General features: G+C 38.7%; 1 protein-coding gene across 2 annotated transcripts in view; it reads left to right on the forward strand.

Moving 5' to 3' along the window:
- The first annotated feature begins 389 nt into the window (after window positions 1–389).
- The window catches only part of igsf9ba (immunoglobulin superfamily, member 9Ba), a 71,995-nt gene continuing 55,113 nt past the window's right edge, over window positions 390–17,271 (forward strand). For both annotated transcript variants that reach the window (XM_085370767.1, XM_085370768.1), the window contains exon 1: window positions 390–453. In XM_085370767.1, coding sequence (XP_085226893.1) covers window positions 390–453 — 64 coding nt within the window. The remainder of the gene's footprint in view (window positions 454–17,271) is intronic.

The raw sequence follows: 17,271 nt of genomic DNA on the forward strand, positions 1-17,271 counted from the left end.
GCTCCAACTCACCTTGAATCGGCGCACGGCCGATTCTCCTGTCATTCGGGTGCGGGGCGTAAGGAGAACCAATACACGCCCCAAAGACTCAATCAGCAGCCAATCCAGTGACAGGAGAGGCGGACCTGTGGCTGCATTCTCACACTTGGTTTCACTATGCGCTCGTAAAACGGCTCCGTCTACTACAAACGGTGCAGGTGCTCTGTCTCTTCGGGAGAGGATGCGGATGGAAGGACGGGGGAGGGAAGGGATGAAGGGAAACGCCACGAGGAAAGAAAATAGGATATGAAAAGGGGCTTGTGCTAAGAGACCGCGAGGTGCAAGGTCGAATATGAGAGATTGGTTGAACGGGGCACTTTGCGTGGTAATAGCTGGTCGGCAATAGTACTATGATTTGGTATGTGGCCACTCTGATAGCAAGTGTATTCAGCACCAGAGGAACGGCCGCTCAAGGTGAGTTGAAGTGCAATATATCTTGTGCCGCACATAGCTTTTGATTTCTGCTGTCTTCGCGTGCTCTTGGTGCTGCTTGTTCTGATCGCAAGAGATTTTTTTTTGCCCCCCCCCCCCCCCCCCCCTCCCTCCTTCTTCTTCTGTATGTTAGGTCATATGAACTGTGGGGCAATTTGATTCTAACAAATGGCTGCATATCTCATATGTCACGTGAAAGTTTAGCCCTGGTTAAAGGCTGTCAGGAAAACAAAAATTGCCTTGAAAACGGCCTGGCTCATTTACATGGTTACCTGAAATGAGATAGCCTAATTCTGATAACACATCCATGTGTCCACGATGACTGATCACGGCAAAGATAGCTCTATTAATGTGGCTGGTGGGTTTGGCCCGTGTATGTGAAATATGTGAGGCTCATTTGGGTGATAAAGCAGCGAGCAGATTGGAAGATAACGTCCCTGCTGCTGCTGCTGAGGGGAAATGTGTGCATTGTAGGCTATCATAGCAAGCAGTCCCATTTGAGTTCTCCAGAGAGGGGTGTGACCGTCTCAGCCCTCAAGATGGAAAAGTAACTAAATAATGCATCACGTGTCAGATAAAATGCACTCTTGGATTTGATAGAGCCCGCTGCAGCATGCATGGGATTCGTATGCTGAATTTCACATTGCACATGGATGGAGGGAGGGAGGGAGGGGGGTCACGGTGCTGTATGTGATGCACTAAGCACCCAGGCTGCAAGACTCGCCTTGTGCTGATCTAAGAGCTTCGTAAACTAGTCATTCCTGCAGTTACAACCTGCACAATCTCCCTTTTGTTCATATTTATTTATTTATTTTTACCAGCACTCTGTATTGACCCATGTACTTACTTAACCTTGCTTTTCCACTTGTGTCCAGAGGAGGGAGACATCTGCCAAGTTGTCCCCTAGTACTTATCCCAATGACCCCCACATACCCAGTCAAAACTGGTCTGCTCACAGGTCTGACTCCTCCTGTGATGTCAGCCAAGGCCAAGATAAGCCCAATATGAAATCTTGAGCCAATGTAGTGAAACGAGTTTGATTTAGGAAGAGAAACCGCTCAGAGGGTTTTTTTTAAACACTCATCATCTGCCTTACATAGATGGGGATCTTAATCATATCGATTCAAAGGTGTTGTCTGATATAGTCACTGCACAGAAGGTGATTTAAGCCTCACAGGCTGCATGAGAGAATCACAAATCACGACATAGGCTATTAGTGACTACAAATGAGAGGCGGTCTACTTCAAATATTACAGGGACCCTAAATATACCATCTGATTGTAGCCTGCTACCACGAAAAATCACTGACAAAGCATGAAAACACCAACTGTGCCTTTTCTTGACTGTTCGTGAACTACAGCGCACACTGACCTGTGCTCAGAGTTTAAGGATTTCTGGCAATAAATGAAGTGTTTTGATGTAATTTTTGGTTAATAGAGAACAAGAAACGACGTGTTAAGTATCAGTATAGGTACAGTTGAAAATAGTTGAAAATGTAGCATACTGCTAAAACATTAACATCAGTATTTACTCTGGCAGCTAATTATTTGGAAGAACATTACTACTTTCATGTGTGTCCATTAATTGAGAATCTACACCCTGCCGCTATTTAGCCTAGCTTAGCATATGCACTGTAGGCAAGGTGAAACAACTACCCTGCTATTAAAATGTTATATTTTTCATAAAGTTTGATGGATTTGCCACTGCAGATTATGTCATTTATTCTTGATCATTGCTTCCATGTATGGAGGCTTCAGGTCCAATTTTTATATTCCAATGGACAAAACAAATGGCCAGAAACTTACTTGCTCCAAAGAAAGAGAATCAAAGTTGGATCTCAGATGAGCTGAGACTTGGCTCATTTTCCATGGCTGGGTTTTTGTTGTATGTGCACTTTGCTCAGTGTTAGGGATTAATAAATGACCGTGAGCCTGCAGCAAAATGATGACATGTTTCAAACTTAAATTCATGATGTCTGGTGACTTGTCTCAGAAATAGTTGCACATATATATTTTATTGCATAAATGGAGAATGTTTTGTGTAATGAGATATAATTATTATTCTTTCGTATACTATCAAATTTATATAATTAATTTTTTTAAGCTACATTCAGTTGTTTTTCAGGTTATTTAATGGGGAAAAATATTCTTTTTTTTTACTTATTAATATACATTGACTGTGGGATTGTGTCTTCCAAAAATAAATTAAATTCTCATAAACCTAGACTTAATCAATTAAAAATGCATAGGAGCAGACATTGGTTTGATGTAGTGGCTGTGATCCCCCGCCTTCTTGAATATACTGGTTGAGATAGTTTGATTACATTCTCACATTGTATGAGAATTCATTCACTAAGTGTCCAAGTCCAACGATGTTAAATCCACTTTAATGAATGTTGTAACAGAGGCTAAGAGCAGCAAACGGAGGCTAACGGAGGCTAACAGCAGCTAATACCACAAAAGCAGCAGCACTAACTGACAGAAAAGTTCTCAGCCTCAGCACCTCAGTATGACTGTCATTTGAGAGAAGTGAGCTTCACTGACTCATCAACTCGTATTGGACTCCTTTTAAGTTTTACAGCCTCCTCCACCAGAAATGGTTGTAGACACATATTGACAGGGTAAACAGCAGACTGACAGCCTACACTCACTATAGATGAATGGTGACCAGAGTTTTTTGTCCTACAGTGGCTACTGTAGCTAGGATTGTGCACCTAAATTGGGAGGGATAAAAACATATAGAGGTAAGATTTTACACAATGTAACTTTCAGATGAGATTGTATGTTAATATTTGATAATGTATTAAAATAAATCACATTTAGATATTTGGATAAACGCTACAAGATAAGAATTTTAGGAAAGAAAGTTCTAATTGAACACATACAGGATAGACATACAGGATAGCCTCAGAAAGAAAATCAAAATATAATATACTGATACACCTGCAGTGACAATAAAACTGATTTTTGGACTAGAATTGTCTTAAAACACTAAGTTGTGTTAATGGTACAACAGGGTTTTGCACAGGCTTTACGCCTCCTTTATAGGGACTTAAAGTGCATTTTGAGATGTAGACGAGGCATCATCTGCAAACGTGTTTGCTGTAATACACTGTGAGGCATGCACAGAGCTTATAAAATTACAATGAGTAGTTTAGAAACCCTTCTGAATAGGTTCTGATCCTTCATGGGTTGATAAGTCTTAAACAGTTCTTGGCAAAAATTTGGATTTCCATCTGAAAGAGACGTGATTCCTGGAGTGTGACCAGGACTCTCGAGTAAAGCAGCACTGAGTTATAAGAAAGTAGTCCCATAATTCGTTAATTGAGTCTACTGCTGTCATTTAGGTAAGGATTACTTTGTATTGTCATTTTCAAGAGTTGTAAAACCACTCCTCAAAGTATTCTGCAGGAGGTCTCTTCCTGTTAAAAGGGAACTTTTCCCTTCCCACTGTTACCAAGTGTATATTCATAGGTGGTTGTTTGATTGTTGGGCTTTTCTCTGTATTATTGTAGGGTCCTTACCTTACAATATAAAGCACCTTGAGGCTACTCTTGTGATTTTTGCACTATGTGAATAAAACAAAAAAAATCAAGAAGACTCAAGAAGAATCAAGAATCATTGAATGGAATTATTGTAAAGTGTAGGAAAGTTTCTGATAAGACTTCAAACTCATTCAATTATCATGCAAACTAATATTTTATGATCTATCTTATTTGATCATCTAACGGCTATCTCAAAAAGTAGCATATTAGTGAACCACTAGGTAATCATCAGTTTGTAGTCATTCTTGTTTTTTAATTAGTAGCTCCCCTCAAGTCCTCATTAACCTGCACCATTAACTGAGCCACACACAACGGTAACTACTCATTTGTTACTGATTATTTCCAACATTTGTTACTCTTTTTCTTTTGCCCCAAGTAGCGACACACCACAGAAAGAAGGTGTTTAGTAGGATTTAAGGACTGTTACTTGTTGTTTCTGTGTCTCCAAAAGCAAACAGAGACATTATTTATAGTTAAGCTTCAGCGTCCTCTTTATGACCTCTTCACCAAATGTAATCAACAGTTTCAACATATTTTTCTGATTCGGTGAACAATCAGTCACAGGAACTAGACATTTCTTATTTTTTATTTTTGCCAAGTGTCCATTGGGGAGACGGCATATGGTGAGGGACAGCTGAGGTTAGCTCAGCAAAGTCAACAGTGACTTGGCAACCAATGAAGGTGAAGCGTGAGGGACACTGACGGCAATACAGAAGTAATTAATTGTCATTGGCCATTGTTGGGAAGTGGTACACTTGAAGGACTATTTTCAGAGTCACTGATGGCTTACTGATCTCCTCCCTGGTCCTCTGCTGGGACTCTCTGTTTTTTAAGAGTTTGTCGAGCTGGCTTTTGGCCAGATGGTATTCATCTGTATTTGTCTTCTTGTGAACCACCTCCTTGATGTTTCACTGGATCCGGAACTCCCTCATGAGCCATGGCTTGGCATGCTTGCTCTTAAATGAGCTGGATATACAGATGCAGATGGGATTTATGAAGGTGTCAGAAATGTCACTCACATATCTGAGGGCTCCCTGAAGCACCGAGGCACCGTCTGAAAACCCTCCTACTGCGTCTGTGGGTCCTGATTCAGATTGTCGTTCAGATAAATGGGTCTGCCTTCGGTTTTTGTCTGGATGCTAGAACTGTCTGGGACATTAAGTGAGGCTGCAGTTCGTGATATGGTTGAAATACTGTTTTGACAGCAGAGTTTTAATTTGTCTGACATCCACTGTGGCTTCTTTCTTTAAACTTCCTCTACAGTTGGGTTTAATGATGTTTTATGTGTTGACTGAATAGGAACTGTGATTTTTCTATAAGATCTAATCTTTGTGAACAGCAGTCAAAAATTAGGTTTAGGTAAGCAAGGCTAATCTGGTGATAGTTTCACAATTTATTTAAAATGACTAAAAACACAACAAATAAAGAGTTAAATTTGGTTTAGATTTAATTTATGGTTTAATGTGATTAGAGATTTAATATGATCCATGTTTGATTTTTTTCTTCACTTTTAATTGAGAATTAAAACTGTTTTTACTTAATGAATGTGACAAACACCTGCACACACACATGCAAAATCAGATAATGACTGTTGAATTGTTTTTTTCTGGTTTTGATTTGTTGAAACCTGATTTTGATATTTTATGCATCCAATTTCCATGATTGTCTGACTTCTGTGTCAGACAATCTGCACTTAATGAGCACACAGTTCACTGGGGGAAAACAAGCTGGAATAACCAAAATTACTTTAGGGACTAGGTGCCAGTGCATCTGCATTAGAGCTCTTTGGCGTTGACACCATGGCCTCACTGGACCCAAAAGCCAATTTAATTAAAGATTTCAGATTTTCTTTGTTGTCAGTAGTTTGGATTCGATAGTCTTTACTATCCTCCAGGGAAAATATAGTTTGGAAACTGCACTTAGCCAAGAGGCCAATAATTCACATCATAAAATGAGTTAAGAACATAAATAAATACATATGTATACAGTCTGGACTCACAGCAGTTCATAATATAGTCATGACCTTCTATCTATTGATTCGTGCTGGAGGACATGAATTTTCCATTTTTTCTTTGTGCCCCTGAACATGACTTTTGAAATGTACTGATTAAAAGGGAGCAAAAAAATCCAGCTACTTAGGGTGGAACGGGGTGGAAGAGAAATAAGTCATCTTGACTTGCATACCAGAGGCCCAAATACAACTCATACATGTCACAGCTTCAGTTTTGTTTTTTAAATGCATTATAAATTTCAATTAAGTTACTTTATTAGAAACTACTGAGTTAGATTTACAAAATTATCATGATGTAGGTTAAAATACTGGCTGCCGTGTCTTTTTTCCTGGTTGCCACAGTGACAACTTCCTGCTTTCTCTACAAAAAACGCCATGTTTTTGACATGAAATACATTTCCTATTTAAATGCTTTGCTTACAAATTCATACTCATAACAGCTCGTGTGCATGAACACAAAAAATTGGATTCATTTTTTGTGACTGTTTCACAAACTGTCACGTGACCCGGCTGATATATCACATGTACATCATAATAAAAACATGCAGCAAACTTCTTTCAGACACACAAAACATAAACAGATTTCGCTAACATTTGTTGTGTGTAGTTATTTATTTAATAGTTTACACTCTCTCAGTGACTCTGATCAGATCAGCTGCTCCTGTGTTTGTGGCCCTCCAAACACATATGTGGCCAACGGGGAAGTTGTAGTGGGCAAACTATGAAACATCAACACTCATAACGTGGTTAAAGGTTTTTTTCTCCCATCACTTCTTTTTAGGTTTTCATTATATTTGTTGATACTATGAGCCCAACAGTTTAGTTTCTCAGAATAAGAAGCTTTCCATTATTTAATCACCTGACTGAATTAAGTTGATTGGTAATAGAGACAGTAGCTTCTGGCCCACACAAACTGGCTAGTTCAAGTCATGTGAAGTCCTTGATTTTTCTTTCCTCTTGTCAAGTTGAGCATAAAGTTATAAGTACATAAACCTTTTTTCAGTTTTGGGTTCTCAGTTAAGAATTAAGAAGCATTGATTAATCACTTATTATTCATTTCATATCAGTTTAAACTTGAAATATTTGTCCAGTGTGACTTTGCTTTATATGTCTGCCAAACAGTTCTGCAGTGATCCCCTCCTGATTCTGTCCAACCAATCGTTTTTCTGCAGACATACTGTACAAACTCTTTCTCTCACTCTCTCAGTTTTTCTCTGCGCCTTACGTTGTCGCTCGCTGTCGTGAGAGTAAAGCTTAGTAAGCTTAGGAGAGGGGCCGTGCTCAAGCTGTGGATGGCAGACTTTCAGTACTGGGCATGTGCCAGCTCTTTCTGCTGATGCCCCCTCCCTTCTCTACTCCTCCTTCAGCCAGTCCAGTCCCAGCGGAGTCTCCAAACAAAGCCTGCAGCATTCTGGGAAAGCCAGTTTTTCAGAATATGTGGTTCTCGTTGGATGGACTGACACCTGCAGCCTCATCTCTCTCGAAGCATGTAGCAGTTCACTGCTTGCAGTGATAAGAATAATATAATGTGCCTCAGTATGTCAGGTTTAGTGATATGTACAAGTTGTCAAGTCGGCATTTCTTCACATGTGGCTAAAAAGTAAATAAAATGTGAATTTGATTAAAAAGGCAGTCGATCAAAAAATGTACTTAAAGATTAATCAGGGATTTAAACTGAGAGGAAATGAACAATAAGTGGGTCACTAATTCAGTTAGGTGTGGGTGATACAGCTTCAAAATTCTATCATGATATTTCAAGCAAACTTGTGATAGCGCTATTTCTGACAATATAGAAAAAATACTGAACAGTGTTTCACTGATGCGTGCATCTTACAGACAGAAACATTTATTCGTGTAAGGAAATGCATTTTCCATTAGTCAAATGGAAGCAAATGGTAATATAACGTGTTTCAGAAGTGTTTTTCCTTCACAGTACCTTAGTTACTTTGGTTTAACGGTAACTAAAGTAACAACATTGTAAGTCTTCAGGAGCTGGGGATGGGAATTGATAAGAATGTAAACCGGCACAAAAAAGCGAATGTTTCTGCTTTCGAAACGTGAACAGGTAGCCCGACTGCTCATCTGCTTGTTACCTGTTGAAGTTAAGGGTCTGGTTGTTTGGGTCGGCATTCACTCAGCTTTCACTCTGGGTTCTTAGCTAGCTTAGCGTTAGCATTTTTTCACCAGATATCCTCTCAAGTTTTTGCTTTCACCTTTAGTGGGCATATTTTATTTTTTGCATATTTTGCAAAGTTTTGTGCTTTTTTGGAGGTTGTTGACAAAGCTTTGTTTTTAGATACTAAATCATGATCCTAGGCTGACATGCTGCTCTCGCTCTTCTTTGGCTGGTTCGGTTCGATACTTTGGTGTCACGGTTCGATATTTTTTCGATGCAAAAAAATGTTCATGCCTTTTTAATTTGTCATTTATTAAAATTATAAATATATATTTTAACTCAAAAGTACAGTTTTTAAATTTAATGTTGCTGAAACAACAAAATAATTTAAAAATACATCTATCTGATCGAGAAATCACTCATCTTTGGAAAAGAGAGTTTATTACAGAGAAATGGCTCTTTCTAAAATAAAAGCTATACTATACGCTTCTTCTGGGCTATATTCTCAGCAGCATATTAAACATATCAGGTCCCCATAAGGAGAATCATGTGCTAACGGCTGTCTAAATGACTCGGGTAAAGTTTGTAGCATGCGTGCTTGTTGTTTTTGTCTGCTTTCACTTGTCTTTGCACTAGGATGATGTCGGCGTAAATGTGCAGTCATATTCGTTGTGTTCCCACTAGTGCTGTCAGCGTTAATCTCGTTAAAATGACATTAACGCCATAACGCGGCAAATCTCCGTTAACGAGTTACCACGGATCGCCCCGTGCGTGGGGCTGGACGGCGTCAACACGTTAACAAGCAAACTGCGCTAACGCACTAGTTCCCACCAATTGAGCATTGCGTGGCACATCCGACATACTGTTTTGCTTTTGTCCATGACGCGCTTACCATCAGGATAGATAGAAGATAGTTCCAAACGCCAGATCTGAATGAGGGTGGGGGAGGTTCAATTTCGGGTAGCACTGAGGCAGTTGCCATGTTGCAATGAGCTTAGCTTCTGTCTTGCTAGCTTGCGCTGCGCTCAGTGGATCTGAACTCGACAGTGCAGCCTAGGCGGAGTAGTCGAGCATTTGCATACAATGGATAACAGAAAGCCCGGTTTATTTTATCCATATTTCATATATTTTACATGCAAATGCTCCTATTCTGTTACTGATCTGATGACTTATGATGAAGAAATCCTCAAACTATTAGCAATAAAATGTATGAGTTAATTTCTTATTCACTTCTAGTTTTGCTTTTTAGAAATGAACATTTTTTTTGGAAAACCTATGTTATATTTGAAAATATAAAATTAAAATGTTTTGCACTGTTTATTATGTTTGATGAGGTAAGTAATTGGTTGATTAACAGTTTAAATGTTAATGTTAATTGTTGTTTGTTGAAGCCTTTAACAGTGAAACAACCAGTGAGAGAACTTGAGGTCTGTTGCTTTTCCACAAAGATCTCTGATGATGTCTTTATTTTAGAATCAAAGGAAAAAACATTGGGGTTTTTGTTGAACAATACAAATAATGAGGAAACTGGATACACTGTGGTGTTCGTATATTGATATGAAAAGTCTCAGGGATGGATGCTTTTCCTGTTTCAGAAAGTACAGGCAAATACTATGTTAAAATATATGTTAACCTTGGATTGGGCATGACTTAGAAGGTTGTTGTCATTTATTCATGAGGACTTTTTGGACTGAGTTCAGTGACTGATAAAAAAAAGAACCATATTCTGATCAGAATCAGCCTTATATGTTCGAGTAGCAGGCGCTGAATGCGAAGACAAGTCCCTGACCATGTTAGCTTTCGGTGTTGGGAGTTGTAGATAAAGATCCAGACAGACTGGGCTGGACTGAGCAGATAACACCAAGGCGCTTCATTAAAGGAGGCAGAGCGGAGTCCTCTTCATGAACATGGTCAGTTACTTGATTATACACAGTGAACTACATATAACAGAAATCAGTTTTCATTGTTTCCTTTAGTTGAGGTCAAATTAGGTTTAATTTATTTGATTAGGTCTTACAATACTGAACCCTTAAAGTCCCCACTGAAGAAGCATCCCAGCTGCAGGCTGACCTGTTTGTTTCTCTGACAGACTTTGTTCAACAGTCTCTATAGTCACTCTTCAGTAGTTCAGGCATCATTTTACAGATAATCTATATGCCATATACAGTCTGTGAGAATCCTATTAGCAGCATTTGTCCGATCAATTCTGAACCAACGCAGCGGCTCTCCCATAAATTCTGCATCTACAAAAGCTTCTTCATTTTCAGGTTTTGTTGACATTATCAGAAAGGTGATAACTCTACTTTATGCTGAGGGTGTTAGTAGAGCTGTGGTGGTGGACGACACTGCGTTATATCAACATATCTTGTCCATCTGATGTAACATAAATAGGATTGCACAGATACGGTAAAGGAGTATGAGACAGAACAGAACGCCGCTTGTAAAGCGCTTCATTATTTAGGGTGGATTGCAAAAAAAAGGGTGCATTTTGGGCAGTCAGTGTTTTCTTACTGAGCAGGACATACCTGATATAGTAGATGCATCTCTTAACTCTTGCTGGATACTCAAACATGCTGTCATAATCTAAAGTGCTGTCACTGAAAGTCTCTGTTTTTACTGCCTGTGTTTTATTGATTGCATTCTTGTGTTTATATGGTTATGGTTTCCTTTTATCATTCATGTTTCTGTCTCTTTGTGTCTAAGCTTACATGCTTTTGCAACTTAACTTGGTACTACAGCTAAAAATGAGCTTGTATGGTTGAATCTGGCATATTTGCACGATGAACTTCATGTTAATGAATGTGCAGGTTCCTTTATAAATAACTTACCATATTTGTTTTTTGAATGTTTATTATATAGATCAGTGCATAATATTGAGCAGATCCCAGTGGTAGCACCACCATGGACTTCTGGGAGTGGGGCGTCTTGGCACTGGGATGTTGGCAGTGGATCCTTTGGGTTCTGTGGGTTGCACAGTGGGGTCTCTATGGATCCTGCAGATGTTCAGTCAGATTGTGTTTTTGTGCTAATCAAGCCCTGTAGCTACATCCACTGCCCTGTTTGGGGAGGCTGTTGCCATCAGGGAGTGCTTTAACAATGAGGGTTGTGCTGGTCTGCTAGGTTAGATCAGCAGTAAAGTAGTCCCCATATAAATAGCAAACTAAAGTCTCACAGTAGAACATTGCATTGTGAAGAGGTGATCAGTGGCATTCACTTTGGCTGTCGATAGTTTGAAATTTGTGGCTAACTGGTGTGCATTTTAACAAAACAAATACTGTTTTCTTATTGTTATCAAATGAGATTTGACAAATTGTATGTGTTAATATGTATGAAAAGGACTGAAACACAGTTTAACTGTAGTTTACGGAACAAAGTAAGGCAGGAACACAACTGCAGATACTGAATGATGATAATACAACAGTTCCTATCCTTCTAGGTCATTTACAAGACATACTCCTCCTAAGAGTTAGTCACATGTCTTACATCTTAAATGTGTGTATTCAGGAGAAACATTCACATGCATATGCATATGTCCAGCGATAGATGTGGATTCCACACTTACATCGTGCTGAACTGCAGCTTGAGTGTGACAGTCAGTGAAAGAGGAAGCAAGCTTGTGAGAGAGGGAGCGAGTGAATGAGAGGATAGGACGATATGTGCAGTTGATGTACGAGCAGCTCATATGGAATATAGAAGCTGTGTGTCGTGGTTACATATGGTTTACTGATGCAGTCTTGTGCGCAGCTTTAATTAGACAAGCCATGTGAACTCTCTAATATGTGTTATTAGCTGCAGTGTTTTTTTTTTTAAACATTTATAAATCATCTAAAAATTACTGTGAGAGACTTTAAAAATGACTGAATGGTTTCTCTGGCTTACAGCTACTGCCAGAGATCCCCTATAATGTGCAGCTCTGCCAGAGCAGCGCCCAGTGATGTTGGTTTGCCCTTTGTGCCTTTGGCAAGCCAAGCTCATTTCACACATCCATCTTCTTTCTCCTCTTGCTGCACGTTCAGGTGTCAGCACATCTATCGCATCCCTGACTGAGCATTGCTTGTCAGTGGAAGGGAACCTAGACATTAAAGAGGACTAAATAATGAAGAGATCTATATCAGATTGTTCCTGTACCGAAGAACAGAGTAGACACAAGGTGCAGCTTTAATTTATGTGCCTTTTTAGATTGCACAAAAACAAAAAAACAAGCAGGAACTTAAAAAGCTCACAGATATTTAACTGACAGAGACGTTTTTATTCCCATCTGAGGTGGAAAAGTTGGTAGAAGAAAGGAAGAAATTCAAAATTCTGTTTTAGATGTTTTATGCAGTGGAGTTTATTAGCAGGATGGTATACAGTAAACAGAGTATGAATCTTTGAAATTAAATGATCAAAGGCTTAAGAGAGTACAGCACATAGGAAAGCATGGAGACATGATGTGGTAAAAATGGCATCCAAACCATCTTAACATTTTAATCTGTGTCCATTCAAAAAAATATAATGTTAAATTTTGAAATAAGCAGTCCACCACTATGTCAGTTATTTAAACGATAATCTTTATTTCTTAATTATGGTATCAAATTGTTTATTGAGTGGCATTACTTCTACTACATTTCTGGCATCGGGACATCCCTACACTTCACTGAAGAACCAAAGTGCGTAGAACAATGTGGAAACTACAGGTTCGTCTAAATCCAGGATTTTCTGTGTGCAGTTCTTGGGGTTCCACAATCACTTGAAATGTAATCACAATGAGTCGCAATAGCTTGACACAATTAAATGAAACTGATTGAGTGATACTGAAAATGCGTGCTCTGCCGACAGAACGCAAAGCAAGCGTTCCATAAATCACTGCCTGACAACATGTCTGTATGTGCCAATCACAGCTGGTCCCTGCACCCCTCAGCTTGAAGTCGAGTCTGGAGAGACACCAACATGTTAAAAGACAACTACACCAAACAATTCAAATTTCTGGCACCGTAGAAGGTTAAGAGTTTGTCCTTCGAAGCGGATTATCATTCGTTATTAGGAACTGCTTTGGATTTAGTGAAAGTGATATTAACCACGAACAAATCATATCCAAGCAACACAGCTGACTTATTCAGCCGCTTGCAGAGAGACTATAAACTAATCTGTACTCAATGTTTGAAGGCCAAAAAAAGTGCAGTGGTTGCTAGTAGAGCTGGGCGATAGAACGATAACGATATGTATCGCGATATAACTTTTACTCGATAGAGAAATTAAACTATCGCGATAGACTTCGCCGCTCTTGTCCTCTTAAAAAAAAAAAAAAAAGGTCAGCCAATCCAAATTAAGTAGCACAGAGCCGAACCAATCACAGCCGCAGCGTCACGTCGCGTGACTTGTTACGTACAGCACAAGTGCCAAGCCGCACGTGTGTTTGTTTGGGAGCAGCCAGCGGGTAATGGAGCCAGCGCGTAATGGAGGAAATGAGTGTGCCGACTAGAAAAATCAACCGAGCGTGACCGAAGAGAAAACAGATGATGGTTCCAACGCCGGAGAGATTGTCGAACGGAAGAGCCATAGAAGTTCCGTAGTGTGAAGGTATTTCGGCTATTTCAAGTCTGACAAAAAACAGAGTAGCGTGCACTGTAAATTGTGCCGAAAGCAAGTCTGGAAATACAATAAACTGGTGCATGCGTCACACTGCGCCACGTTATTGTTTCGGTGAAATGAATTTCTACAATACTGTTACTGTTAATTCTACTCTCTGCAGTGTTTAATGCTTACATATACACACAGTTACTGTCCCTCCACACATACGACTCGGTTCTGCTTCTATGCCCCAGCTTTGTTTACTTTTTCCCACCGAGGCTTCTAGACTTCTGATTGGCCAACATTTCTGCACGGTTAGGAATCTAGCGCCACCTGCTGCTTTGGCATGTTCATAGCAGCGTTTTCCTTCATTTCTGCCTTTATGTGTGGACGGGATTATTTTTTAAAACGAAAATGGAAAATCTCAGTTTTCAAAAATACCCGTGTACGTGTGGACGTAGCCTCAGTCTCTGACTGGAAGCGCTAATTCGTCATTCGGCTTTTGTCAGACTAAAGTAACTGTTAAAACTGTTTGAAAAGCTAAGCTATACAACAAGGAGAGATTGAGAATTTCCTTTTAGTTCTCAGTTTATTTGATATTGACAAAAGTTAGTCAATTTTGTCTGTTCTTCTGTAAAACAAACTAAGATTTATTTTTAGAATTAATATTTTGTTTCTAAGTGGAATTGACAATTTAGTCTGTTTCGTTTGTTCTATTTTGAAACTTAAACGCTTTAGCGGCTGCCTTTTGTGTAGTTTGTAATATTTGCCTTTATTTATCTGAAAAAGTCTCATGTTCCTTAAGTACATCTACCCTGTTGAACTTATTATGGGAAATAAATATTTAAATAAAAACAAGCTGCTGATTATTTCACATTTTACTTGTGAGCAACGGCACATTTAAATCTTACAAATATAGTTATTTGGCTTATATCGTGATAGATATCGTTATCGCCTGAAATGAAAAAAACATATCGTGATATGAAAAAATCTCATATCGCCCAGCTCTAGTTGCTAGCATGAATCATCCAACATCGACTCAGATTTCAATGAAAATGAACCTGTACATTGTGTCAGTGTCCCCATCCAACCCATAAAGACAGACTAAAATCACCAACAGAATCGCCAGGAGATACAGTTAACAAAAAAGACTTCAGGAAAGTAGTCAACAACAAAAGATATGTTATTGCTTTGCACAGTTATTTTTTCAGAGTGGTCAAAACTATATAAAACTATATAACACCAAGATGGTAACACAATACACAGAAACTTGGATTTTGAAACATAAAACAGCAAATCTTGGCACACAATAGAAATAAGTATTTTTTGCTAAATTTGCACCACTTATAGAAGATTGTTCAACTCTGAACCCAAACACACATCTTTCTGCCCTGGTTTGATGCATAAATTCTTTTCTACATTTACTCAATATGAAACTTTGAGTATTCATGGTTTAAGTGGTACAATAACTGAAGCAAAAACTAGCAAGGAAAACTGCCAATAATTCACAAGTTCGTTTCATGACACACATCTTTATTTGAAATGTTTGTACCATATAGGATTTAAAGGTCTTGCACACACAACCTTTAGTTTATTCCACAGTAACTTGGAAGTTTTAGATATTACTGGCAAAAATTAACTCAGTCCAACACAACTTTTTAAATCACACAATGAACCTTCACAGACATCACACAATGACATTTTTTGATTTTAGAGCATTTCCATCTCATCTCATGACTCACACGGTCATCTTGTAAAGCCATTGTCCTTTCCTGTTTTGTTTTTCGTTTTTACTACACTCCCTTCCATCCCTGTTTTAACCCTTGATCTGTGTTCTGCTAAAGCTAACTTTCAAATCACTGATTACCCCGAATCCCCCACCCCATCTTCCATTTTTCCTTTCGCTTTCACTTTTGATACCAAAACATATGTCAGTACCCATGAAATTATGACTGTCGAGCTAATACTGCATGTGTGTAGTGATGAACTCGGGTCGTACCAGTCTATTACATTAAGAGTTTTGGATCCTTAATTCAGTGCATTGCTACCAGTCATAAAATGTTAGTGACTTACCGGTGCTCTTCCTTACTTTTTAAATTAGACTTTGTGACAATGAAAGCTGCTAATATAATTATACTCTTATATGCACTGCTATAGTTATAATTGTAGTGTAGGCAGCTATATAGATAAATATAGCATGCTAACTACAAATAAACGCCTTGCTTTTTCTTTGCTAATACAGTATAATATTTTGGACCAAAGTTTCCTGTTTCTTTATAATAATTTCCAAATAATTTGTTCCCATGTTGCACATTTCTCTGTAATACATTCTTTGTTTCCATCAATGTCATTATTTTATTATATTTTTACATTATTATTTACAATATATAGTAGTGTTTTATTTTCAGCAAATATTTCCTAAATAGTTATTTCCTATTCTGACTTGTGTTATTCTTCTGAGATAAAGGCCTTAATCCATATACTATATCTGACCTTTGGTAATCAATTAACAAAGTCTGATTAAATCCTCTTTTACACATCAGATTATAGGCTTTTCTATACACAACCCATACACCTACACTCTGTTTATCTGTGCATTTTTGAAATTCCTCTCAAATAAGAAGGTTTTAAATAAGCAACTTAAATGTAGTTTATGTTACTCATTATTATACTGACACCAATTATAATCCATTCAAGTTTTAAAGTATTTTTGTTAATTCTTTAAAAAAAAGTTGTTTTTTTTACTTTCTGCTGCATCTTTCCTTGAGTGGAATAGTTTGTATTCTGTTGTAGTTTAGGTGCTGCATGTTTTAATTGTGCAGGCCCAGATTAGCGCAGTAACACAGATATGTATAGGCACACACAGACTCAGGCTATTTGCTGATGTGACCTTCAGCACATGCAGGCTGGCATTCAATTACCGCCCTGTCAGTGGCCCCTCCAGCCCAGTGGCTGCATGTCCTTGAGATTCTCTCTCCAGCCTCTGTCCAGTCTATATTCCATTACATCCTCCACATCAGGAGCTCTGTCCAGCATAAAGCGCCATTCAGCTCCCCATCACTGAGAAGCACGCACACATGCACCCACCCACCCACACAGCATTTTACAAAATCTCTGACTGCAGTGAGCAATGGTTATCCTCGCTCATGTGCTGAATCAAATCCAAGCACGAGGTAAGTATTAGATTTTAGTTTTACTGCCTGAAATATTGCTCCAGTTTCAAAAACAAGGTTTAGGCAGCCTAGATCAGAAATCTGAGCAGAGTTAATCAAAAATTGTCTCTCACTGAACTCCCTTTATTTTCATATTTTGTGTTATTGGGCCTTATTACTATCAAAACATTTTCGCAACTCCTCCATTTTAACCCACTGCCATTTGAAAAACGCTTTGAGTTTAAATCTGTGGCAGATTTGACCCTGCGTGCCACTGCTGTTCTGTTGCGATGATTCACGTGCTGGTCTGGTTGACCAACAGCCGCTATTTTATTGATTTATGGTGTTTATTACATTGCTGAATCATGTGAAAGCTTGTTTCCAGCATTGAAAAGATATTTTTTGCTATCCATAAGTCAAAGTTTTG

This window comes from Diplotaxodon limnothrissa, linkage group LG14 (assembly GCF_057381915.1).
Source record: "Diplotaxodon limnothrissa isolate DT_005_m linkage group LG14, D_limnothrissa_male_GT1.1, whole genome shotgun sequence".
Classification (NCBI taxonomy): domain Eukaryota; kingdom Metazoa; phylum Chordata; class Actinopteri; order Cichliformes; family Cichlidae; genus Diplotaxodon; species Diplotaxodon limnothrissa.